Source organism: Contarinia nasturtii, unplaced genomic scaffold (genome assembly GCF_009176525.2).
Source record: "Contarinia nasturtii isolate CC-2019 unplaced genomic scaffold, AAFC_CNas_1.1 Cnas_scaffold_220, whole genome shotgun sequence".
Classification (NCBI taxonomy): domain Eukaryota; kingdom Metazoa; phylum Arthropoda; class Insecta; order Diptera; family Cecidomyiidae; genus Contarinia; species Contarinia nasturtii.
Genome location: NW_022197577.1, coordinates 2,838,308 through 2,865,024, shown reverse-complemented (window position 1 = coordinate 2,865,024; position 26,717 = coordinate 2,838,308). Strand labels below are relative to the sequence as shown.

The window sequence follows — 26,717 nt, the reverse complement described above, 5'->3', positions numbered from 1 at the left end:
ACAATCAATTAATTTGGGTTTAAATACCTCACCTATCTTCTGTAGCACTTTTTTGTGTGGCAACCGATGGAAGCTTTTTTTATAATGACAATTTATATTTATCTATCTTTTCTTCTATTCTGAGATGAAAAAATGTGTTTCTTTGCTATTCAGTTTTAATTCTCTTCTTTTTAATATATTATTTAAGCTTATGACACTAAAGTTAAAGTTAAACTAAATAATACTCTAAACTGTTTGTTTGTTGCACTCAAGCAGGTATTAATACAAGACTATTATCTCTTTATCTTTATTGCAATTTGTTTATTTGCACATGTAGTAAATTATATTCAATTTTCGTGACACAGGATACACCGGACATCACACACAGCGACGAACATTAATATGCCCCAAAATCACCTCTAATCGTGTTTTCAACATGAAATATGTATAGCAAACATGTTTTGGGTAGATTTCATTTTTTTGGCCTAATACAATACCTTTCCCATCCTACGATTTTTTTAAATTTTACATCGACCGGAATTTTACTACCCATCCGCCAGATCTTGTCTCTGCAGTGTATTTTTTTCTTGTACAAGTTTTATTAATCAAACCAAATTGCAGCCATTCAGTAGGGAAAAAAATTCAAGCTGTCATGTGCTGTAATTCTGTGTCAAAAAAATAAAAATGCAAATATTTTTGTGTGGAGATAAGATAGAATATTTATTTATTAGATTCCGTCTGTTTTAAATCGCAAATAGTCATAAAAACAAATTAAAAACGGACACTGATGCTCATTATGCTGTATTGCCCAAGGCAATTGATCAGCTTTTTGACTGTTATCTCTAAAACGAATGCAATTCTTAATCATATTTATTCTTGAGCCTGTGTGAATACACCTTCTATATTTACATGAAACAATTCCTATATGAGGCTCTTCATGCTAGTCATTTAAAATGAATTTCGAGTATATTAATGTTTTCACTTTGTTAAAAATGAGTCAGTGAACGAAATAGAATTTTCTTCGAAAGAAAAAAAATTATCCATATGAAATAATTTATCATAATACCGAATTTATGCAAATTATATTTAGAAAACAAAGTCCAACTTCATTGGACCATCTTTAAAAAAGTTTCCTGGTATTAAAAAAAATGAAATAATAAGATTTGGCGACTTTCATGACTTTGATCTAGAGTTTTTTTCTCTATTAGTTAGTATTAATAAGGGGAAGGTTAAAACAAAAATTCTATATCTAATCTTGAATAAAAACAACAATTATTCGTCTAATGTTCATGAAGTACATGTCGATGTGTTTACGTGTTCCGGATAGATTGTGTGGTGATCAGCTCGAGCACGCTGTGACACTCTCTCAATCGTTAAAATTCTTCGAACCTGTAAATCTAGTTTTATGCAAATTGAAAATTTATTTACAATATAAATGTGTGTTATTTGGGTATGTTTTTTTTTTGTTTTCTGTGGGAAAAACGAGAAAAAATAATATTTTTCGTTTTTACTACTAAAAGGAGGAAATGGGTTGGATAGTTCACAAAATATATATATATAGATATATATATGAAAACAATAACAACAAAAAGAAAGAATAAATCAAAATCAACATAGGGAATTCACTTATATCAAATAAATCACTTTTATGAATCGAAATTCTCCGTTTTCACGTTGTTGTATTATTATTTTTTCTATTTGGCTTGTAATTAGAATTGTTCGTGTTGGTATTGTTGAATTGAATTTGTTATTTGTTGTGAATGTGTGTCCATTTTGTGATTTCTCTCTCTCTCTCTCTCTCTCTCTTTCTCTCTCAAAAATCGTTGATCACAAACACTTTTCCGTTGAATAAAGTTCATTTTTTTATATGATCACAATCGATGGTATTATTCCAGAGTTTTGTTTGTTGTATTTTTAGCACAATATTTTATAATTCCAACAATTTTTAACGGCATTTTGATTAACAACTGTTGATTGGTTTGATTTTATATTAATTTTTATAATTTGAATGGATTTGATAATTATTTGCGCTGAATGTCGTACATTATTTTATTTTTTTTAGTTGACGGAGTGCGAGATTTTCAATGTGCGAGATAAAATATACGTAGTATTTATCATTTGCAGTCAGAGATTGTGTAAATCACTACATCCTATCAGTACTGCAGTTCTGTCAAATAGAAGCGTCTGAAGAAGTGTTTGCCCAGCAACCTTGCATAAATCAGTGCTTCTTCGAATTACTTCGTGCTTGCTTGGTCGTTTCATCAAGAGTGAACAAGTGCCAAATCAGTGCTATAGGTCAACAGAAAAACAATGGTTCACAATACGATGATATGATGAAATAAATGTTATATTGTATAAATCTGCTCTTGTGTGTGATACTGTAATTCTCATCTCTCATTCCCAGTCGATATCGATACGATATAACTTACTACTTTCCGTATGGAATTCTTTTCTTTTCTCCCACAAACATTTAAGCGATTTCTTTACAATTTTAAATCAACGCGAACACATTTCGAATAAAACTGAATAAATACACTGAACAAAAAATATACATCATACAAAAAAATTGGTGTTTGACTCAAGTCTTTTCACGATTTATAAAGCGCTGTTGTGTCGATGATATACAATTATTTTTTTTAATGAAATAATCAATGTCCGATAAAACGATTTTTTTAAAAAAAATATTTCAGTTAAAAAAACGGAGATCTCTCAAGCAAGACGATGAATGAAGAATGTCTTTTTTTTGCGAAAGAAAAATAATTTCGGCTCACAAAAACACAATGTAGAAGAGTTCATTAAATGGAAAAATCAATACTTAATAACCGCCATGAAAATTAGTTGTCGAACTTAAAATTCTGAACACTAAATGTCTGTCGATGGAATTTTCTGTTCTCCAATTAAGAGTATTACAATGATTTATCATTCCTACAGGTTCAACTTAAACGACATCACTAAGGAGCCATTTCGATGGCATTCAAAGCCGATATTTTAACCGAATAAAAAATGAATTTTTATGAATGTGATAGATATTCGAAGATATTTGGATACTGTTCGTTGGCAAGCATATTTAAACAATTAATGGGATAGCTACTGAGGCACTTGTTTTACAGTCAATCGTTGTGTTGTCGGTAATTGCCACTTGGAACGGCGTCATCCATTCAACACATTTTTCGGACGTTTCAAACGCCAACGCTTTTGCGACTAATTCGACCGGATAGTTTGGGCGATAGCTATTGAATTTCGAAAGAAGAACATTTATTGGATTAGAAATAATGACAAGAGATGAAATATATGTGAAAAAAAAAATGTAAATGACTTAGAAAGTCACCACCTGCTCTGACAGGATTAGCGCAAGCGGTGAAATTCATTAAGTTATTCTCATTCTAAAGTTGTATTGAATGTTACATACGCTTTAATAATATTCTTAAGGGCGAATTTGCGTTCTCTGTCAATAAACCAATTTATCAAATGCAGTGCACTTTTTGGTGCCGATTTGTATAAATTGAAAAATTTCACATAATTCCCTAATGCCCACGCTGAACGCAATTGTAATGCATGTGCGATACACTCATCGTCCTTTTCACTATTCGTCAAGGATTTAAGCGTTGTCGTTAAATCTGTGTAAAAGAGAAAAAAAGAGCTCGTCTTAAAAGAAATTCCACTTTCTTTTTGTTTAAGTCATTTTTTTTTTCAAATCATTTGGTTTTAAAAGAAAAAAACTGTTCATGATGCCACTTACCCAGAGTATTTTTCGTGAAAATATAGTACAAAATACGATACGCTGTGAATTCAAGACGATTTTTTCCGCCAAGATCTGCGTACAACATTTTTAATTGTGTTTGACACTGATTGAATTCTTCATGGTCACCTTTTTCCATGGCAATGCGTGCATGTGTTTCATACACTTGAATTGTGAACTCATTTCGAATGCCTTGTACCTATTGACAAAAAATGATCGCATTAATAATCGATATCGAAAATAAGTGAATGTCGCATAGAAATGTTACTTACAGTTAGATCTTGTCGGATGGATTTAAGTTGATCGCATGCATAGTAATAATCATGTTTTTCGATCCATTTCGATTTGGCGTTGGCCAATGAAAAAACAAGCACTTCTTCCGGTCGAACTTCGTGCGCTTCTGGTGCTTTTGTGAGTCGTAAAAATGATTTCTCAATGTCGCGACACGTGCCAACAATATGAAAATCAATCAAATCGAAATTATTATCCGCATTATCATCAATATACAATCGACTCTGAATGGGCATGTGTTTCTTTTTCTTATTGCCAATCATCGATGCATGCGACGATGTTGGTGCTTTCTTCTCTGTAAATCGTGCGGCACGCTGTTGCAATCGTTCAGCATCACTAACAATATCACCCCCAATTCCATACTTTTTGTTATTATCTTTTTTATTTTTATTCTTTTTATTATTTTTTGATGCATTTTGTTGTGAATTGCCAGCGATTGTTCCAAGGCGTAAGCCCAATTTTTTGTTACTCGGTTTCGTAAAACTCTTATAATCATCCGAGCTGGACGATGAACTTGAGGTGCGACGATTTTTGCGTTGAGGACTCCGTGAAGCATCGCGACTGTCACTACTGCTGCTGCTGCTTCGGCTGTTTCTCGACGAATTACGACGCTTACGATTCGATGATGTGTACGGTGAACGTGAACGTGAATGACTCGTGCGTTTATTACCACGATTACCTAATCTTTGACCTAAACTCTGTGAAATTCCCTTTTTAGGTGAAATCGCTGACGTTGATTTATTCTGGAAAGTGGACAATTGACCGGGAACACCCTGATTTGGTTGCTTTGGAATCATCACATTATTTCGTTCACTGTGTACACTTGGCGTTGGTTCACTGTCCCAATCTTTGGTCCATAATTCACCGCGATTTGCTGCTTGCGTAATGCGACCTTTTAGACAAATTTGAATTTGATCTTTATCGAAGTCGGTGCGACACTTTGCATAGCAACGTTCAACATATCGATTTAAACTTTCGGGCCATGCATCAGTCGGATTATTGTATGGATTTGGTTTTTTAAGAATTGGACTGGATGTTGATGGTATTGAAGCGTTTTGTATTGGAGTGGTTGGAGTTGTGGGCATGGAAAGTGATGGTTTTTGAGAGAAAGGATTTAGCAAAGCCGGTGGCGGCTTTGACAAATCGGGAGTTATCTGAGGGGAAAGGGTTAAATTTGGTGGAGGAATGCTGGTATCGAGAAAATTTTGACTGTTCATCATTGACCCATTTTGCGATAGATTATGTGACAAATTTTGTTGATGCTGCTGCTGTTGTTGCTGTTGTTGCTGTTGTTGTGGTTGATTTTGTTTATTACGATTCTTTTTCTTTTGTTTGTTCTTATTCTTTTTGTTTGTATTTCCATTGTTCCCTTCTGGTTGCTGCTGCTGCTGCTGTTGTTGTTGTTGTTGTTGCTGTTGCTGTTGCTGATAGTTGAGTGCGCCGATGCCATTGGTCAATGGACTACTATTTTGTAATCGCTTATTTTGATTTAAATTAAATCGAATTCCACCGAATTGTTTCTGATTATTCTGTGATTGATTACCGTGCCAACTTGGTGGTGGCGGTGCTTCAATGGTCGATAGAGATGGTGGTGGAGGCGGTGGTGGAATTAGACAAGAATTACCAAATCCGGGTGGCGCATTATTCTGTTTGGCCAATTGCTCTAAAGCATACTTCTGAACGTGATTTTGATATGCATTAAATTGTTGATCTTGTTGCTTTTTGACTAATGACGCTGCCAAATTGTAAATCTGATCGTAGCTGTATGGTGCAGCCCATGGATTCGATGCCGATCCATTATTCGTACCAACGCAATCATTCATATTCTCTCCCATTACGTTGAACTCGTGTGTGTGTTTGTGTATTTTCCTTTTTTTTTGTCGATGACTTACCTTTGTCCTACTTTTTTTCTTTCAATTCACTTGAATTCAACAATTAACTCTGAATTTTGAAAATTATCTGAAAATAAATGAAAAAAAAACTTAGTCTGTGTCTTTGGAAAGAAAAATATTCGTTCAAAGTCTTAATTGACTACTTTGGTTTTTGGGCCTCAATGAATTTCGATTGAAGAAAAAAAAAGAAAATGGCGACGCATTTAGCACACTCATCAAGGTTGCCCCAAATAAGCTTTTATTACGTTTTATCTCGTCAATACTTACAGCTCAATATAAAAAATGAAATTTAATTCTTTATTACAATTCACCTGTTCACTTCAACTTTGGATATTTAGATATAAAAAAAAATGAATTAATACAATTTTTAAAATTTATTTCACTGCTTTGATTGAAGATATATTCCATTGCTACAAGTTAAGAAATGAGTTCATCATATTTTTTTCTTTGTGGTGTATATTAATGCGTTTCGTTTTTACAGTCGTTACGTTGGTCACAGTGCAAGCAGCGACATTTATTTATTTTTCGGTTGGTACTGCAGTTTCGCGCGCTATTCAATTTAAATGGGAAAATTGAAGACTTTCACATTTTTGGGAATTGAGATTTTTTTTTTGTTGAGGATTCTATGTATTTTTTAATTTTTTTATTTCACAAAGTCACAATATAAATTATAATATCAAAAAATAGTGGTGAATAGTGGAGTCGGTAGAAGAGATGTGTTTTGACAAACCGCATTTCAAATTTGTCAAATATTGAAAGCCAGTATGAAATCATGTACAATTGTCATGACAATTGAACATTGTGCAACATGTAAAGATCCCATGATAAGACATTCCCCATAATAATAGAAATTTAGGAAAATGATGAAAAAAATCATAAAAACATATATTTTTGTAATAAAAGTCTCAATTTTATTGAAATTATTTTCAAAATGTAATAGTTTATTTCATCCATTTCGTTTAAATTAAACATTTAAAAAATCACGATAAACAACGATCTTTTTCATTCGGTTTTTTCATATTTAAAAAAAAAAATCCAACAAAATCAACTCAAATTCTCACCACTCACTTACTTTTTAGATGAAATTTGTTTTGAGTTTCCTTTTGTCCAGCGAATAAATTAGCTTGCGAGACTTACATTGCTATGATATGGTGTATGGTAAATGGAATTTGTACATAATAATATTATATAAAGTATCGAATATATTCATCATTTGTTAAAAACTACAAATTGCATCCAAGTCGTTCGATTTCATCGATGAAATGAAGCATATCGTCACGATTCAGCGCTGAATTTTGCAGAACCAAACGGAAAAAATTCGGTTTCAATCGTAATGGTTGATACGTAATCATCATGTTGCCCTCTTTCATCATGCGCTCTTTAATTTTTGGCGCTACTTTGTGAATTTTCTCCTTGAATTCATCGCTGTTGATCGGCACATTTTGCATGCTTGGCGGAATATACCAGAAGCAAATATTTGTACATTCTGGCTTGTCGACAACCATTACAAAATCCGAACGTGCTTTAATTTGTTCTGTAAAATACTCGGCATTCTCGAAATTCTTATTGACATGCGCTGCAAGACCATTTGTGCCTTTGGCCCTCCACATAAACCAAAATTTCAATACGTCAGCCCGTCGTCCGCATTGAATGTGCTTATCGCCTGTATCAAATTGAGTGTCATAGAATTTATCCTTTTGAAATAGATACGTTGCATTCGCAGAATGCGCTTGTTGCAATATCCCTTCGTGTCGAGTTAAAAATGTTGAACATTGTTGAGGCACCGACAACAACTTGTGTGGGTTCCAGGTTACTGAGTCGGCCCTGAAGAAAAAGAAAAAAAAAATCATTAAAATAAAAATAAAATTACAACGGGTTCTGATTCGAATAGAATTTATAACGACCACCGATGTAATTGAATAAATCGTAGTCTTTCACCGGAAGATATGTCATGCGTCGGTAGAGAACAAGCTCACTGTTAAACATGTGTTCACCTTCCTATTTAAGCGTATACATTTTTAACTGTTCCTATTCAAGTCTTTTGTTTTACATACTATTGCACGTACAGAGTGTACACCTTGGCCTTCGATAACACTCTCAATAGTCACAAGTGCGTTACATGCATACGTCATTCACAAGTCGCAAAAAATGTCGTTTTCTCTTCATCTGTATTCAATGCGATGGACAAATCATATTCATAAAAATGAAACTAACCGTTCTATTCCTTTGACGAGATGACGATATTTTCGTGACATCATTACACCACCACCCCATGCAGCCTAAAAGTCGAAGCACATAGTAAGTATTAAAGACCTTGGTCCAGATCGAATAGAAAGATGAGGACTAAAAAACAATCGAATACTCACATCAATATGCAGCCAAATATTATACTTTTTACAGATATCTGCAATTTGATCGATGGGATCGAATGCCCCCAAAACTGTTGTTCCGGCTGTGGCCACCACTAAAAATGGTATTGCACCTTCACTCTTGGCGCGTATCACTTCACTTTCCAAATGCTCTACAATCATTTTACCACGACTGCATGTATTCACTTTGTACACGTTATCCGAACCTAGTCCCATGAAACTCGCCAATTTTCCAGATGAATAATGAGCATCTTCGGATGTGAACATTACCAATCGAGGTATAGCCTGTAATCCTTTAGTCTAAAAAAACAAACCAAAATTACATGTTTTTTCATCGAAAATATTTCGTGGCACATTTTTTTCTCTCTCTTTCTAATGTCGAAACCATTTCTGGAAAATCCTTTCTTTTTTCGATCGAATGTTTTGAAAAAAGACGTGAAAACGTTCCCTCATTAAAAAGTATTTTCGCAAAATGTTCCGGCATTCATTCTTACTTTGACATCTGGTGCAAATTTATAACGGGCACAACTTATTCCATAGCCATTGCTAATTGAACCGCCAGGTGAAAAAAGTCCATCACCATTGCCATTTTCCCAGCCAACTAACGATCTCATTTCACGTAAAACAATTTCTTCCATTAAAATAAACACCGGCGACACTTCGTACGTATAAACACTTGGATTAAGTGCATCAGTCAGCCATTGTCCGGCCAATGCATACGGATCCACGCATGAAAACAGCTGATTCACAAAATACGGATGGCCCGTTTTCACTGAATATCGAATGGTTTTCCGTACCAATTCCATCAATTTTTCATCCGAATCACTTTCCGCTTTCAATGACATATCGAATAATTTTGCCAATTCATTTGGTTGATGCCATTCCAAAACCTTATTCTCACGTCGAGTATCCTCAAAAACGGCAGACGATAAAATTTCATCGACACAATCGCGCAAGAATCGTTCATGCATTGACCGATTTGGTAACGATTCATAACGTTCACCTCTTTCATTCCTATATAATAGCGGGGGTGTTAAGATTCGATTTTTATTCACTTGATCCATTGACGATGTGATTATATCATCAACCGATAAATTATCGGTTGAATTTTCAGAGGTTTTTATATTTAAGGACATTGTCTCTGTCTTTTTTTATTGTTCTTCTTTATTTCAAAATGTAAAAAATGACACAAATAAAAATTATTAGCTTTTCATTTAATTAAATGCCACTTCAAGTGTTGTGTGTGCACCGTACAGAGCAAGCGAGGAAATTGAATTTCCTCGAAAATCTCTCGATACTCGAATATATATTACAAAATCACTATCGTTTTATTTAAGTCGATGTGCGGTTAGCTTTGCCAAGCAATATGCCACTGATCCGACCAAATCAAACGAACAACTGGCGGTTAAACAAAATTGTTTCGAGTTTTTAAATACTCGCTGGTTTACATGTGTACTCAAAATTTTAAAATAAAAACTGTTAACTGCCGCTGCTGCTACTACTACAACATTACTTTTTAATTTCGGTTTAATACAAAACAGTCAAGGCTTTTTTTCTGAGAGAGCGCAAAACATAAAACTGATCGTTTCATACAAATTGTACTTATGATTGATATGTTTGTATATGAGCGTGAGCGCAAGCGCACCTCTATACAGAATACACTATGATCTATACAGAAAAATGAGGTGCTGCTTCGTTTTTGTGATTGTCCATTATAAAACTGCGAATTATATTCACATGCAAACATTGCACTCATTTTTGATATGTTACCAACTGAAATATGAATGAATGAATGAAAGGCAAGAATTTACATGATGGAATCACAACATATACCTATATCAATACAATAATAATAAACAATAAAAATTCACGCAATGCTTATGTGTACACGGTTACGGTGTACGGGTATACGCGTGTGGCAAGTGCATGTTAAAATCCAATTCACAATTGATATTCGCTTGCTATATGCTTTAACGATTCAATGGTATGGCTTTTTTGTTCAGGCTCAATTTACTAGCCACATAAAATTAGCTAATTACAAACAGAAACGAAGCCACTTCAACAGAATTTAGCAGAGCGGAGATTGTTTTCAATTACAATCAACTCATATTGGAGACCTTGTGAAATGAGTTTATTACTAATATAGTATTTAACAATTTGCTTTGTTGTGATCGACCACCAACTACGTGTCTTACACCTTTTCATCTCGCATTCATTCGAATTCACAAATGGCTTCATCCTCGTCATCGTCATCATCATCATTTGCCGACAACAAAACGTGCATTCAGTATTTAATGAATTAGACTAATTTTACAAACCGGAATCGGAAGCATTCTATATTCTGCTAATGGAAAAAAAATTTGACAGAAAAAAAATAATCGTATTAAAATAAAAGACATCAAACAACAAAGAAACAAGGAAGAACATATTTCCATTTATTTTAATTGATTAAATAATTCAATCTGATTGAAATAGTGTACAATATGCAAGAGATTGAAATTAAACGATAATAACGAGCTCAAATGGGCATAGACATTCGTGTGTCTGACAACTTGCATTTTTTTATTTCGTTCACTCGATGCCATTCATAAAATGTGGTTGTGTGCCATTTCTTTTATATTTTCTTATCGTTCTTTTGTTTCGTGTTGCAAACTGATTTAATGTTTCATTTTCTGTTTTGTATGTATGTAAGTGAGACAAACGTTTGCCAAAAAGAAAAAAAATCAGAGTCAAGTTCATGGGCGCAACAACAACAAAAAATCAGCTGCTGGTGGAGCCATTGTAAAGAATGTACATGAATTGGCACACCGAAATACCGCACAATTTTTATATATCACAGCTACGGCAATTTTGAATGTCTTGATCGAGACACCGAAAAAAAATCACACAAAATAAATCAATGATTTTTAATTGGAAGCAAAAACATTGGCGTAATTATTCAATTTTCATTGTACTTAGCTCTTGCACCCAATTAAAATTGACATGTGCATTTACTTTAATTACGATTTATTTAATTTTTCGTTTCTTTTTTTTTGTATGGGAGCGTGTACAACGATTTATCGTCTGTCTTTTTCGTTCACCTTCCCCATTGATTTCGATAAATGTATTCGCCAAAATTTGCTTTCAATTCATCAAACAAAGTAGCGTTTGATGACGAATTGATTTGGCATCGTATCAAATAATTTTGGGAATTAACAATTTTATTTGTTAGTTATGCATTGAATGTGCACTTTGCCGGCTGTACAATTGCACATATCATCAAAGGGAAATTCTTTAACAAGGGTGACGAAAGTCTCAATTGCGATCAACATTATAGCATCAAACAAAGTAAGAAAAGGAGCATATTTTATTACATTTATATCAAGTTAGGTCTGTATTAACATTGAGTTTCTTTTGAATCATGTGGTTGAATGTTCACCTTTTCATTTGTATGGAAATTGTTAAAATGATGAAAGTGCATTTGTGAATTTCATTTTGAGAAAAATCAACGCCGACATAAAAAGAGACACGCGATTTTGGCCGTCACTCAAATAATTTATTCTTTGAATTAGGCTTTGAAATATTAAATTTTGATAAATCGAAAAAAAATCATCTATTATTAAGATTGGCCAAATTCAACTGCGCTCGCTTTTTTCAACGCTCAATTGCATAATCTAATTTTGGATTTAAAAAAATCTAAATCTCTCGCCATATACAGCATTGATTCGGAGATTTTTTCTCCAAAATCTGGGACAACCAGCAATGAATTTGCACTTGAAAATCAAAAATGAAGTTTACTATTAACGATGTTGAAGTATGAAAGATTTCTGTGCTGAATCTATAATTCCAAATGAAATTAGGTTCTCTTTATTTTGTATGCGTGATTTAATGCTTAAATCTTTTAGATATATGATGAATGACTTTTTTGAAAATGATGTTCTTTCTCGTATTCAGGCGCGGCTTTTGGAAAATTATATTTGCGGTCACTCACTACTTTCCCGGTATCTCTGCTGTGTTGTCGTAATTTTTCTCTGCACGACATTTTTTAATAAATTTCCACCGGCAAATACCTTATTTTCAAAATGTTGTATAGTTCATTTTTAGCACCTTGAAATTTCTACAAAAAAATTCTACAAAGTTTTCGCATATATTTTGTTTTGAACTTTATTTTATTTTACGATTCATACAAATTCTGTTTTTTTTTTTTTTTTGTGATTTCGATTGTTTAAACTATAATTTCATTTGACAAAAAAATGCCTATCTCAATGATTTAATATGCGGAGAGTACTTTATTTCTACAATAACAGCAAAATGTTGAAATTATTTATAATGTAAATGTGTAACTCGAAACACGAAACTTAATTGAAGAAATTGTGCCAATATCGAAATATCACTGAAATGAATCTAATCTAATGCCATATGTTTCTAACACAAGATCATTTTTGTCTTTTCTGTTTTCTCCAAGCAAGTGTTTCGAAGAATTTTCCTGAATTTCAACAAACATTTGCCAATTTTTTTTTTCTTATTTTCGAACATTTAGTTTTTGTGTGTGTGTTTTTTTCAACAATTCAGATAAATGAAACGTGCATTTTGGGAACATTAGAATATCCCATGTCTGCAACGTGTTTGATTACAATTTGGTCAATTATATTATCAAAAACCAATAAAATAAAAATGCGTTCAAATGATAAAATAGAAGAAATAGTGATGAATTCGGTTCACAAGATGAAATTTGTCTCAAACAAATAGATGCGACAATTTCTCAAGTTTACCACATATGAGTTTCACGTATTTCACTAATTATATGATTAGCTCGGGTCAATGCCTGCAATTTAAAAAGAAAAATCAATGAAATGTTCAATGAACCAAATTAAAATTGGTCTTACCTTGAGCATATCAGCAGCTTCCTTTCGTCGAACGGCAATATGGTCCGATTCGTTCAAGAAATCTTCGGCATTTTCTGATTTATATAAATGCGTAACTAATTCCGATTGTAGATTATCTTTTACATAGTTAACCAAAAAATGCATAATTGCTTTTGGTACAGAATCTTGAATTGATTTGCGAACAATATAGAAGTAGGATTTGATGAGTCGTTCTGCAAAACACAAAGAATTTTTTTTTTGTTTATTAAATTAAATTGTTCATAAAAATTATATTATTGAATGATTTGCATACCAATGACATCGCAATCTTTTTGCTCTTTTTCAGTTAGTTTGCGAGCGGTTGGATTGAGCGGAACGTCGGGCAACAAATTGACTGGTTTCAATGGGCTTAAAACGCCGTGAGTTGGTGTGTTTGTCGATGAGCTCTCTGTGCTGTCAGTGGGTGGTCTGCTTGATGGGTATGCTGGCGTAGCTGGTGGTAGAATATTGGCCAACCATCCTGATGCTTTTTGATCATCTTGACTGTTATGATCATTAATTTTATGATTATTTTGTGATTCGGTCATTGCATCAACGTGATTGTTATACACAGCCGGTGAATGGTTACGATTTTGTCGTCTTTTTTCAATACCACCATCGGGACGTTGATTCCATGGATTCTCTTGGTGTTCGGTTTTCAAGAGACTGGGCACCAGTGCTGCATCTTTATGAAAATCCGGATGCTTTGTATTGATATAAGCTAATTCAATGGCCACAATATTTTCAACCATTGAATTTGTATTTGGTAAACGACGACGCAACAATTGAGTCACAACATCCACAATTTTCTCATGTAGCTTTGGGAATCGTAGCATTTCTTGTTGCACCTCATTGCCACAGTGTTGAATAATTCGCTGCATTTCCTCGTGGATCAATTCAACGCAACGCAAAGATGGCTCTTCCAAACGACGAATTTGACGTTTCACCAACAATTCGAATGATACCTGCAAATGAACGGCGAATGTATTAAATACATAAACATATTCAGACTAACTACTGACATGTAAATTTTCAATACCAACCTCTGGCACAAAAAGCGCCGGGCGTGGACCAGTTGCATTTCGGATTGCCGTCAGGATATCCATTTTTGTCAATCCTGATTTCGAATTAAGTTTTTGTTAAAAAAAGATTCATTAAGTTTTCTTTATTATACTTTTGGCTATTTGACTTACCGGTCAATGGATGAATGCCATCAAGTGTTCTGCCAAATGTCTCATGAAAAATATAACACATTCTTGCACCGCCACAGAGTTCGGTTGTTTCGATATTTCTGGCCGTTCCTTCGATCGTCGAACAATATGCACTCGCAAACTTTGTTATGATTTGTAACAAAGTTTGCGATTTATCAGTAACATCCTCTCCGTATGAATTTAATAACGATTGAAATTGTGTGATCATGACATTGACACGAGTCTGTAAATGATATTTAATCGTTTATATGTTATTTTCACCTATTTCTTTTATTCTTGACTTTTTACCTTAAGATCTGGTAAACAATCTCGAATATGATGCATAAGAAGTCGATTAAGTGTTTTGGCTAAATAGGGTGTGCCATTTCTCGTGGCTAATGTTGGGTACTTCCGTTGTAAATAAGCTGCTTCATCCTTTAATTGATCGTTAATACTTTTTCTGTCGATAATATCTTGTTGTGAACGATTGACAACGCCTGAAAATTGTCACAAAAAAATCATAAAAAATCCTGCCGGTATCAAATACAATGTTTATACATACCGATGATTCCGAGTTTAACGGGGATAACGCGTCCACAGAGTATATCAATGGCATCAGTGCCAGCATCCATTAAATCTAATTTAGTGACAACGGCCAGTGTGCGTCTACCGTCCGGATCGACTTCTTTAGCCATTTTCAAACTTTCACTGAAGAATATTTGCCATTTAGATCCAGTTCGATCAATTAAAAATAAAAGTAGTTCGAATGAAAAATCGATCGTTACCTGGTTGCCAAATCGGTGTTTGCTGCGGTAACTGCCAAAATGATCGAATTTGGATTTTCGATGTGTTTTATAATTAATTCTTTGATTTGTGTTTCAATATCTTCTGGTTGATCGCCAACGGGCACTTTTGTCAATCCGGGTAAATCGACCAACGTTAAATTCACAACTCGTGTTGAGTAAATTTTCAAGTTGATCGGTTCAGGGCAGATTCCTTTGTTCGTGCCAGCCATACGATCGGTTTCATTTTCGATTTCTTTGCGTATTTCATCGAAATCGGCGTAAACCTTGTTCTTTGTGTGCAAAAATTTACCCCATTCGTCAAGCTTAACTGTGCCTGCATTTGAAGAGCCAATAAAATTAGTGAAACTTTGAAATAATGTCGACTCTGAATGAAAATAAACAGAGATGGTATTCGAAATGGTGTGTTAACTTAGGCGGGATTCATTCATGCTATAAATTGAAGAACAAACCTTGTTCAGCTGATCGATGGTCTTTATCATCCAATGGGCAATAGATTAATTGCAAAACAAGTGGTCGTCGTGTTACAATTCCAGTTCCACGCGGTAAAAATGAACGTCCCACCAAACTTTCGATGACCGAACTTTTTCCCGAACTCTATAAACGAAAACAACATTTTTTTGACGTATGAATCACATGTGATTAATATCAGCATCAATGAAAAAAACCAATTTTTCTGGCGAAAAAAAACGGCGATAAAATTATTTCATTGAAATGTCAATTGTTGATCATTTCAAGAATGTTGTGAATAATGTGATGGAATTTTTAGGATTTGAGTGATGCAATGACACATTTATGTCATATAATACGCCAAAATGCATATTACATGGAACAGCAGAAGGAAATAACATTAAACAATTACGTAATTTTGACTTAAACATTGTGGAATGTTTTTCTTTTTTCACACCAAAAATAAAAATGATTCAAATCAAATATTTATTTCGAATCTCAATCGATTTTCCATTGACATATCGATTATAATTGTGATGATTTTCAATGTGATGTGAAATGCACAAACAGAAGGGGGCCATTGATTTATCGTACAAACCTGACTTCCAAGCACGACAATTTGTGGTAGCTGAATTGAATCCGAACCAACCGTATTAAATACATCTTGCAATTTATTAACAACTGGAATTAAAGCTTCCATTTTTTTATTTTATTCAATAAACTGCCGGTTCACTAGGTTTGATTTTATTTTTAAAGCACAAATGACGAAATCGAAATGCAGTTTAAAATAGAAAAACCACTAAAACAATTAGACAAGCAATGTTCTCTGTGTGGTGAGAAAATTTTCTCTTTACACGCACACTGAACCAAACGAACAAGGAAAAAAATATTCGCGCACAGCGCAAATGTCATTCAACATACATGCCCACTGCAATGTCTAACAGCGATTCAACACTTTCAGGTTGGTCATCGTGACAAGCACATTTGACAAGTTGAATTCAAACCGACCGAAGTATGTTGTATGATTTTTTTTATTGGTACTTTTGCCGGTTCACACAATTTGTTTCAATAAATAAAAAAAAAATCTAGCAAAAAAACACAAACAAAGCATAATTTTTTTTTGTTTTTAATCTCTAGAGAGAAAAAAAATGGAACAATTTAAATCGTTGACATTGAATTTTCGCTAATCTTCTCTTCACACATTGATTCGTCTTTGTTTTCATTTTCGCTGGACGTATCGTCGTCGTCTTTATTCCCTTGGCTGCCTGTTTCATCCTTTTTTCGCCTTTTTTTGCCTTCCGGGTTGAATTTTCGTTGTGGTAAAACTTCCAGTAGCGTTTTTTTCCACGGTTTTCCCTCCGAAACCCTCAAAAGAATTTCAAATACTGAAAAGCAAGAGTTTTTAGGTTAGAAAAATGTCCAAAAATGCCCAAAATAATAAAAAAATCAATTTTTTTGAATTCACCATGTACAATTGTGAGAACACTTCTAGTTTTCATTTCAATGTGTTCGCTAAGTGGTAATCGGGCGGTTTTAAAACCTTTCTCTTCGGCTCGCTGCAGTGATTCGCCTTTGCAATGTCCATGATCAACCAATCCACCAATAATGTACACTGCCTTCGGATCCAATTCATCTAGTACATGATCCGAATCGCTGGTTAAATACACAATTGAACTATGATCAAATAGATCAAAATATGGTTTTTCATGTATTTTCACATCCCAATTCGCGTATCCATCATTTCGACTCAATGAATTTTTAATGCGACTATTTTCCCGAATACTTGTGAAATGCAATTGAATTGGCATTTTTGATTTTCGATTTTCTGTGTACACGCGCAACATTTGCTTCGAACATTTGCCTATATCTTTGTCTAACATCAATTGATCGTAATCAAAATCAATGGCTACAGTCACTAAATTTGGGCTCTCATCCATTTTATTTGCTTTCAATTTTTTTCGTTTGGCACTTGGACCGATGATGCCCAATTTCACCTCGGTGGCTCGCCGTTCTTTTTGTTTTTCCCGTTGTTTTTGTCGCTTAATCTTTTTCATCTCTTGCCATTTAGCCATTTTCAATATTTTCTTCTGTTTTCGCTTCGATAAAATTTCACTACGCTCTGACAGGTCCTGAGTGGTTGGCACATTTGCTTCGGATGGAATTTCGCTTGATTTTAAAGTGGTGTCAGTGACGACAGTGCATTCGGCCACAATTTGCGATGAATCATTTTGAATTTCACTCATCTTTGATGTTGTTTGAACAAAACAACTTGTGGATTTTAGTTTTGTGCTGAAAACAAACGTAATTTACGGTAACTTTAATGTGATTTGTTTTGACGTTTCAGCATGTGCTACGAGAAATGTCAAAATTTTATGTCAACGTGGTTTTGTCAATGTATTTTACAAGCTATGATACGTTAGAAAATATGAAATCTTTCCTCAATAAATTTTATTTCTCTTTCATTGCAATGAATAATAAAAATGTTTTTAAAAAATGATAAATGGATTAAAAACTAGAAAAAAAAAATATTATGAAATTTCAACCACTCGAGTGAAATTAGTCCATTTGAATCGATATTCCCTGATATACATCGCTCCATTTATTTTTAGTATTCTTGAGAGCTACTACCATCGTCTCCGGTATAATTGGCATCTCTGTTATCTTTTTCAGCATCGTCGACTGCCTTAACTTTTGCAATCTATTCGAAAAAAAAAATATCGTGAGAAACATGGAAGAATATACGGAGGAATGATGTACCTACATAAGCAACGGCTTCATTTTTCGGTATCGATTCCAAATAGTTCTTCAGTCGTGCCACATAACTTTCGGTGATTTCATTATATTCAGCTTTGATTTGTTTGCGTTCTTTCTTCGGCAATTTATCGTATGCCTTTTGCGCTTTACGTGCTTTGCCTATATTGTATTTTTTGGCAAAATAGGTGATTATGTCCGATGGTGGCTTTTCACCGGGCGGTTCCACTATTGATTTCCTCTCCTTTTTCGACTTTTTCTTTGAACTTGAGCTAATTGTACTGGAAGCAGCATCACTTCCACTTGGTTCATTGTATTCACTTGACTCTGAAGTGGCTTTTTTCTTTTTCTTTTTTTCTTCCTTGACGGGCGATTCCTTGACGGGCGACTCCTTGACGGGCGACTCCTTGACGGGCGACTCCTTGACGGGCGATTGACCCAATTTAATTTCCTTCACAGGTGACGGAGTCACTATCGATTTCTTAACCGACGATGGTTTTGGTGAAGAACGTTTAAAGTTTAACTTTATTTGAATATGTTTAGGTTTGGTCTCTTCGGAGTCGGAGTGATTAGCATTCGATGTCTTTTGTCGTTTTACTTTTGGTTGAACGGTGGCCTCTTCATCATCTAAATCATCATCGTCTTCGGGTGGTCGTTCAACGAATGTCGATTTCCTTCGTTTCACCTTTTGTGGCGTTACACCGTGGCGCACATTGAACGCTTCTTGTTCTTTGGCTGCTTTTTCTTTCAACTGTATTCGATAGAAAATACTTAAATTCCAATTACGCAAGGAAGATGAAATGGAAAACTTACCAAAATAGCAGCATTGGTGTATATTTTCTTCTTTTTCGGATCGAGCGATTTCCATTGAAGAGCAATTTCCGTGAATATATTTTTGGAATCTTGCGGTTCTTCCATTCTGCCTTTGATCTTGTTATAAGTCTCTTTCACATACAGACTGTATGCTGATGGTGTTGATTTGATTTGACCTTTGAAGATTCGCTGCTCTTCTTTGTTCAATATTTTCGAAACATTTTCCTGTTACACAAACAATTTAGGATTATATTTTTTTTGCATTTTTAGATAATTTTGTGATTTTACCGATCCATCCTGGGCTTCACTGACAGCTTTAATGACCCATTTGTACTTTTCATCCAGAGCCATATTTGTATAGCTTTCACGTAATGTGCTGTAATCGATCTCTTCCGATTTTTTACTTTCCGCATACAGCATAAATGGTGTTTTTGCTTTTGTCACTGGTGTGGATGCAGCCTTTGAAATGTTGCCCGATCTAAAATGATTCTCATTTAATCATCACTTTTTCATCTAAGATTTTTGTATACTCACTTAAAATCCTCTTTCTTTTGTTTATATTCGAGCCGAAGCTGCTCGGCCTTTCGTTCGTAACTAGAACGCTCTTCAGGCGATAGTTCTTTGTACAATGAGCTTAAATTTTTCATGGTTTCAGACTAAAAATGATGAATGACACGCCATGAGAATGGTAATAAAGACAGTAAACACTTGAAAATTAAACTTACGAAATCCCCACTTGACTTGACATGGGTCAATTGATCTTGTATGAACAGTTGGTAGCTGTTTAATGGTTTCTTTATTGGGCATTTTTTGATATTCGTCTCGATGTCAGTGACAATTTCGTTTAAATTACGATGGCGACGAACATGCTTCAAATGATTTTGAAATCGATTCTCACAATCCTTTGCCGAATAACTTTTAAATGCAATTTCATTCCAGTCCAATTGCTTCAAGCGCGTTTTGTAACTGACTTTGTCACTTTGTTTTGATGTTGATTTTACTTTCTGAACAAGCTTCCGGTCATCATCGCTGCTCCAGCCTGATTTGAAAGAGGGACAGAAAAATATTTGCCACTTGAAATTGTTTGATCAATTAAAAGTAGTTCAAATGAAAATAAAATCGATTTTTACCACCATCGCTTGAAAAACTGTCATCGTTTATGTGTAAAGTGCTGTCCACGCCATTGTAATCGGGCAGTTCGTTGTCCGTATCATCAGTATCTACAACTTGTGAATTGCTTTTGACGCGCTTCTTTTTCAATGTCTTGTTTGGACTTTTTTGCTAAAAAAAAACACGATAAAGTGAGGTTAGGTTGCTTCAATATAAACATTGCTTTTGGTTAGAAAAATGCCAACATTTCAATTTGCATTCTAATTCAGATTATCTTCTATAATTTCCTTTCAAGGGACTTTTTCGATTGAAAATCATAGCTCAAATATTTGAGCGCCATAAAATCACTATCAGATAATGCTTAAAATTGGGACGCATGTACGACTATGTTGTGTGTTCATGTTTTGATGCCAAATATTTTCATCGACACCTTTCCACATAAGATTAATTCACTTGACTTTAATAATTCACGAAATAAAGATTCATATGAAAACAAACTTACTTCTTCCATTTTAAGAATGTTTTTTTTTTTTTTTGATCAAACGCGATAACAGAATATCAACCACAACGCTTGAATTGAAAATCACATTTAATGTCACTCAGACTATGTGTCATAGTGTATGCATCTAATTTTTTGGAATGTCAAAATGGTACACAGCGCCACCTGGTGCAACATAGCTTCATTCCATTCTTCATTTTAAATGGCATTGGAATGGTCGAAGTAAATGTGAATTTTTTCCATAGATTTTAAAGAATTGAAAATATTTTAACATTTAATCATTTTTTTATTCATGAAATTGATTTCACAGATTTTAATTCACAGTTTTTTTTTTTCAAATTTGATGTGATATTTTCCCTTGACCGAAATAGCTGAAAGGAAATGTATCAAGGTATTTCTCGCCCCCTTTCAGATGTCTTCAGACGGTTGAAGATGGTATAATAAAAAAAAACCAAACAAATCATTCCTTTCGTTAAATTGAATTTCTCATTTAGTGCATTCTTGAGAATTCAATTCTGTTGTTTTTATTTACTACGAATTTTCGCACTTTCGAGCAGAAAAGGCGTAAAGGACCCTCAACAATTCATTGTGGCGTGTTTGAAGAGCGTATTCATGCTATAATCCATACACTCTTTTAAATGCACACTGAATTTATAATAACTAAGAATTTTCGCCTGACATTCTTTAAAAAAAACCAAATGCGTGCACTCATGAAAATGCACCTTTTCGGTTTGGTTCAGACTTTTAATTACAATGGATCTGGTTTGTTTTATTGAATCGGCATTACTTCTGAAAAGGAAAATATCGAAATCGACATTACTTCTTCTTGCATCGAAGCATCCAACGAATAATGATAATAAAACTATGAACGATGAATAACAAATGATCGTCCTAAATCTTGTTCTTAATAGTGTCACTTAAAGGATGGACCATCAACTAAGAAAGTTGATTTCTTGAAATGGCTTTTAGTTTTATTCGTTCCATGTGATTGAACCGATACATGAGTAAAACTAACGGAAATTCAGCCTACGCCAACGGGAGCACGTTGTGAAATATTGTGCTGAAAAAGTCGAAAAAAAAAAAACTAAATGGAATCGTCCGAGAAAAAAAATGCGTAACGAAAGTCAAAATAAAAATATGTAAACGTATCAATCGTTTTCCCCAGAGACAACTAAAACGTGATTAGACAACTAAAGATTTCTCTTTGGGGAACCATAACTGAAACCATTCGTACTCAACCGACATCACCGATCATCATCACCATCAAACATCGTCGTCAGCATATTAAACCCAATCTCCCATTCCGGAATCGGTTTTACTCGTGGCATTTCTTGTAATGTGTTTTCCATTTCGTTTTCTATATATACATCTTTTGTTGGGGTTGGTTTTTTCTTTTGCATCTTTTATTTTCTCACGCAAATAGATTTGAATGTGTTTGTGATTCGTTTTAATTTTTGCTCAACACTTGAGCCCGTCGAAGTGGAACAAGCGCAGCATTCCTTATATATTTAATAGTTTTGCATGAAGCATGCAAGCGACTGAATGTCATTTTTCTTGAAGTTGATTGTTGAATAACACTGCGATTGAATTCAATGAGATCTTCAAAATCAAGTCATTTGAAATAAATAGCATTTCCTGAGTGCATTTATTTACAAAACAATTGAAATATTTTCGCCACGGCACGGCAAAAATGATTAAGAATCAAATCCCGGTTAAATAATTGTCATTCATATTGCAAACGCTGTGTAATGAGGAAAAAAAACTTGACATTCGTACGAAGAAGATGAATAAAAAAAATGTGTAAAAGGGGGCAAACAATGAAGTTTGCGCATGAAGAAGAAAGAGTAAAAAAATTGCTATTTCCATTCACATTTTCAGTAATGTTCCACTGCAATTGTTTCAGTTTTATTTTGCACTCTCTCCTCACATTTTGATTTCAATGTGTTCTATTTGTTTTCCTTCATGTCAACTTTTTTCCTCGCTTGCAACTTTTTGCCATCTTTGGGCTTTTGCAAGTAAGAGCAAAAGTTGGAGCACACGACAGAGCAAAGAAAAAAAAAACGTGTAATAGTAAATATACGATAAAAAGCAAACCAAACCTTTACTTTTTCAACATTCGTTTTTCTCCCAGCTACGGCTGAAAGAATGATTCTTTTGTTTTTACGTTTGCAATTTTCTTTTCAATTCGAGAGATAGAGATAAATCTGCATGTTCTGGCATAATATTGAAGGAACAGAGAGTGTCATGTGGCATTGAAAGGGAGTGTGATACGAAGCAAGAGCGAAAGAGAAAGAGAGTAAAAAAGTGGCAACCAGATTGTGTGAATTGATAATGATGATGGTTTGAAATGAGCTATTCAACTGAATTCTCCACATATGCAACTGAAATTTAACCACAAACGCATATGAAATATGGATTTAATATGAATTAAAATGAAGATAGAAAAAAAAACCATACGACATTTTATCTATGGTGCACACTACTCTGTTGGATGTTCTCCATTCAGCATCAGCCTAATGCTCAAGAATGCACGCCAAAAGCGTATGCATTGGAACAAACGAAACCCAAAGTGATTGTGACCATATTAATTTGCGTCAATGGTCGCATTGAAACTCAATCTCGACTCTCGTCTTTTATGCAAATACGCAGTGAACGTACTTCGGGTATTATGAATCCACAAACATGCATTTCTAGCAGATATATCTATGTCATCAACAACATCTTTTGACGATGCAATGCCACAATTGAAATGGAATGTTATTTACCCAGAGATCCAAAAGAAAATCAAGGATTATACTTTTACTGGTATGTAGTTTTTTTTTTGCTCCGCTTTGCTTTGCTTCAGCCATTCAACCTCCAACCTCATATATACATACATCAATAACAAAAATCATTGGAACGAACAGTATTCGAGCATTGAATCTTATCTGCAATCATGTTTGACAGCAAACGAAGATAAACTATAGAAACGATGCAAACACACGCGTAAAGAGTGAAAAAAAGGAACGGCACAGTGCATTTTAAATTGAAAATTATTATGATGCTTCTGAAGTGATTCCAAGCACACTGCACAGTGCACACACACACACACACACACACACTACAGACGTATGAATTTTATCTCTTCAAATAAACCAATTCATCTTGAAAATTAGCTTGCACTTTGTGGCTCGGCTTTATTTCCCGAAGAAAATCTGAATAGACCTGTTCGCCTTCACAATTTATTGAAATGAAAAATGTTCTTTTCGATGGTGTTCAAGATAGCTTATTGAATGTAGATGCATAAAATTATTTCAAGCTTCTATTAAATGTATTTATACACAAAAGCCGACAAAATTGTTCGTTCTGTGAAGATAATGTTCGTTTAAAACAAAAAATTAAACCGGATGACGTCAAGTTTTAGCTAGAATATGTGTGTTTTTGTTCTCAACAACACATTTTGAAGGCTGAGCTATTGATATTTATTTTAAAAATGTTAATAAGATGCAATAAATAAAGAAAACTGAATCAATTGTTTTATTCGATATTTTATTTAAAAATTCAAATTGCATGTTATCATATAAATGTTGAACAAATTTGAATTGTTTGAAATACCCAGATGAATATTTTATTACAAGAGTTGAAGTGTTTCTTTTTCTTTTTCAGTTTTTCTGAATAGATCGCAGTTAGTTCTATCTCCCATTAAAATATCGATAAAAGCATATCGTAGGCCAAAATATTCATTTACAACTTGGTTGATTTTTTCAAGAGCTTTCTTGTAGGTAGTTTGGATTTTTTTATAATTTTTCAAGATGCTCGTTACATGGTTTGGATCTGCATTATTATTCAATTTTTGAATAATTGAATCTGTTTCACCGGAGAAAGCATTTCTCGCGCTATTTACTGCCGTCACCAAGTTTCCGAATCTATTTCGCCACCATGTATTTTTTCTTTTCATGATTGGTATATTATATGTGATTATAGTCAAAAGATCACTATTAAGAACTTCAGTATGCCAACTGTTATATACAATATCAGATTGAATTAGAGAGTTGATACCCATGTCAGATTGAAGATTTCCTAATAATTGATTGCATGAGGTATTTAAATTCTCCTGAATACCAAAAATCTCATTGATTACTTTGTTTATTGCAGTTTTATGCTTTGTAGACGTAAGATTGGCCAGACCTTGTACGTGAGTTTTCACCTGATCAGGGATTGTAAGCGGTTCAAATGCAGTTCTAACTGCGTCAGTTACTGGATATGGTTTGAATAGCACTGTCAACTCATGTCCCCAATCTCTATCTATTTCTTTGTTGGCCTTTTTGAAAGCTTTTTTTGCATTGAGGAATTGCATGCTATGAGTATCTAAGGCCGCAAGTCGATTATACTCAGTTTCAGCAGCATTTTTATTAGCAGCAGTCACTGGTTGAACTTTATCGACAAATTCATTGATGACTCTCTTAAAGGTTATTTGTCCCATAGATTCTTTGATGACCTAATACATTAGAAGAACCAAAAAATTTCCATTAAAATACAGCAAGAATTATTGATAATTTTGAATAGTCACCCCATCAAATATTAAAATCGACAAAAATACCGCAAATAAAAACTGCTTCATCGTTTCACTTAATATAATGGCGACGTCGAAATACATCTAAACTGTGCCATTGCTGGGTGTTTATATACTCTATTTAATCGTTCGAGTTATGCGTAAAACAAATAACACGGTCTGTAATTAACATTTTTAAAGTTCCTGGATATTTTCACGTAACTCGACTTTATTTCTAATATTCATAATTACAATGCTGTGGAAAAGAAAAATGAATTGAAATTTTGTGGTGACTTCAAAAAATTCAAATAAATTCGAGAAAACCATTTTCTGAAACAATTCAAACCGTATCTGTTATTCTGAATGAACAGACATTATATTGAGATATTTTTCAGCCAGATGAATCAGCTCAGGTAGATATCGTTAGGAGCTGAAATGGAGTGAAAACAATAAAAGTGAATGTTATAGTGATTGTAAGTGTAATTATAACCATAACAAACACTACTATTGTTTTCACCGGTTTTCACTTTTCACTCAATTTCAGCTCCTGACGATATCTGGCTGAAAATATCTCAGTATAACGCAGTATAATGTCTGCGTATGAATGTCCTACGTCAATTCTACGAAAACACCTTGAAAAATGGTTATTATACATTATACGTCGAATATCTCCGAATTTGAAATATTTTTTTAAACAAAAGTCACTTCGTTTATTCGATGAAACTTTCTCAAAACTCAGAATTCTCACTAGAGTGGCCGCGAAAACAACTGTTCAATGAAATTCTACTTGATTCGCATTGTGGACTTTTTCTATTTGTTGTGAATACTACGTGTGCAAAGTTTTACGATGATATCTCCACGTTAAGTCGAGCCTAATTCCTCTATCGGTCATTATGTGAATTTCTTGAAAAATAGCACTTTTGATTAATTTAAACACAACTTCAATCAACCACATCCACTCAAAATGAACTGAGGTCGTCATTTTCGACCATAAACTAACGACTGGAGAAGTTTCAAGTGATTTGGATGAAAATAAAATACATTTTCAGGCAAAATTTTCGATAGAGGAATTAGGCTCGACTTAACGTGGAGATATCGTCGTAAAACTTTGCACACGTAGTATTCACAACAAATAGAAAAAGTCCACAATTCGAATCAAGTAGAATTTCATTGAACAGTTGTTCTCGCGGCCACTTTAATTCTCACCCATGAGCGTATTTATTAACTTATCATCCGTCTAAGAACAAAATAATGTCATTAAAATTTTTAAAAAATATTTACAATAAGTCGAATTTTATTCACCAATAAATTAATGCAAATTTTCCTTCATTAACAACTTATTTTTCATACTTTATCAGACCAGAGATTATATGACGGCCTAAGAAGAAAACAATAACATACAGAATATTCTGCAAAA

The 26,717-nt window shown here is 33.9% G+C and overlaps 6 protein-coding genes across 8 annotated transcripts; all 6 read right to left on the bottom strand.

Annotated features, from left to right (window-relative positions):
* Nucleotides 1–672: 672 nt before the first annotated feature.
* Nucleotides 673–6,328, bottom strand: LOC116336933 (leukocyte receptor cluster member 8 homolog). The gene is made up of 5 exons (XM_031761161.1): nt 6,169–6,328; nt 3,991–5,968; nt 3,719–3,917; nt 3,389–3,596; nt 673–3,209 (listed from the first exon to the last, which is right to left on the bottom strand). The coding sequence occupies exons 2-5, from the start codon at nt 5,842–5,844 to the stop codon at nt 3,047–3,049; spliced, it is 2,424 nt and encodes an 807-aa protein (XP_031617021.1). The 5' UTR covers nt 5,845–5,968; nt 6,169–6,328; the 3' UTR covers nt 673–3,046.
* Nucleotides 6,329–6,883: 555 nt separating this feature from the next.
* LOC116336916 (cysteine sulfinic acid decarboxylase) lies at nt 6,884–9,657 on the bottom strand. The gene is made up of 4 exons (XM_031761140.1): nt 8,765–9,657; nt 8,268–8,570; nt 8,116–8,180; nt 6,884–7,725 (listed from the first exon to the last, which is right to left on the bottom strand). The coding sequence occupies exons 1-4, from the start codon at nt 9,404–9,406 to the stop codon at nt 7,125–7,127; spliced, it is 1,611 nt and encodes a 536-aa protein (XP_031617000.1). The 5' UTR covers nt 9,407–9,657; the 3' UTR covers nt 6,884–7,124.
* A 2,798-nt stretch (nt 9,658–12,455) lies between these two features.
* LOC116337098 (dynamin-1-like protein) lies at nt 12,456–16,468 on the bottom strand. 2 transcript variants are annotated; one of them, XM_031761414.1, is made up of 10 exons: nt 16,195–16,468; nt 15,599–15,743; nt 15,129–15,513; nt 14,906–15,051; nt 14,653–14,840; nt 14,347–14,587; nt 14,197–14,270; nt 13,428–14,118; nt 13,136–13,347; nt 12,456–13,074 (listed from the first exon to the last, which is right to left on the bottom strand). In XM_031761414.1, exons 1-10 carry the CDS (start codon nt 16,294–16,296, stop codon nt 13,018–13,020), a joined length of 2,241 nt encoding a protein of 746 aa, XP_031617274.1. In that variant the 5' UTR covers nt 16,297–16,468; the 3' UTR covers nt 12,456–13,017. The 2 variants fall into 2 exon arrangements, with proteins under 2 accessions (XP_031617274.1, XP_031617275.1); XM_031761415.1 differs by having other exon boundaries at nt 15,129–15,462; nt 16,195–16,466.
* Nucleotides 16,469–16,710: 242 nt separating this feature from the next.
* Nucleotides 16,711–17,959, bottom strand: LOC116337132 (tRNA methyltransferase 10 homolog A). The gene is made up of 2 exons (XM_031761473.1): nt 17,062–17,959; nt 16,711–16,981 (listed from the first exon to the last, which is right to left on the bottom strand). Exons 1-2 carry the CDS (start codon nt 17,837–17,839, stop codon nt 16,755–16,757), a joined length of 1,005 nt encoding a protein of 334 aa, XP_031617333.1. The 5' UTR covers nt 17,840–17,959; the 3' UTR covers nt 16,711–16,754.
* A 103-nt stretch (nt 17,960–18,062) lies between these two features.
* LOC116337131 (nucleolar transcription factor 1-B-like) lies at nt 18,063–20,880 on the bottom strand. 2 transcript variants are annotated; one of them, XM_031761472.1, is made up of 8 exons: nt 20,773–20,880; nt 20,291–20,441; nt 19,886–20,199; nt 19,695–19,816; nt 19,449–19,638; nt 19,161–19,385; nt 18,354–19,098; nt 18,063–18,294 (listed from the first exon to the last, which is right to left on the bottom strand). In XM_031761472.1, exons 1-8 carry the CDS (start codon nt 20,779–20,781, stop codon nt 18,281–18,283), a joined length of 1,770 nt encoding a protein of 589 aa, XP_031617332.1. In that variant the 5' UTR covers nt 20,782–20,880; the 3' UTR covers nt 18,063–18,280. The 2 variants fall into 2 exon arrangements, with proteins under 2 accessions (XP_031617332.1, XP_031617331.1); XM_031761471.1 differs by having other exon boundaries at nt 18,358–19,098.
* A 3,396-nt stretch (nt 20,881–24,276) lies between these two features.
* On the bottom strand, nt 24,277–25,438 carry LOC116337012. The gene is made up of 2 exons (XM_031761287.1): nt 25,319–25,438; nt 24,277–25,246 (listed from the first exon to the last, which is right to left on the bottom strand). Exons 1-2 carry the CDS (start codon nt 25,403–25,405, stop codon nt 24,380–24,382), a joined length of 954 nt encoding a protein of 317 aa, XP_031617147.1. The 5' UTR covers nt 25,406–25,438; the 3' UTR covers nt 24,277–24,379.
* Between the last annotated feature and the right edge of the window lie 1,279 nt (nt 25,439–26,717).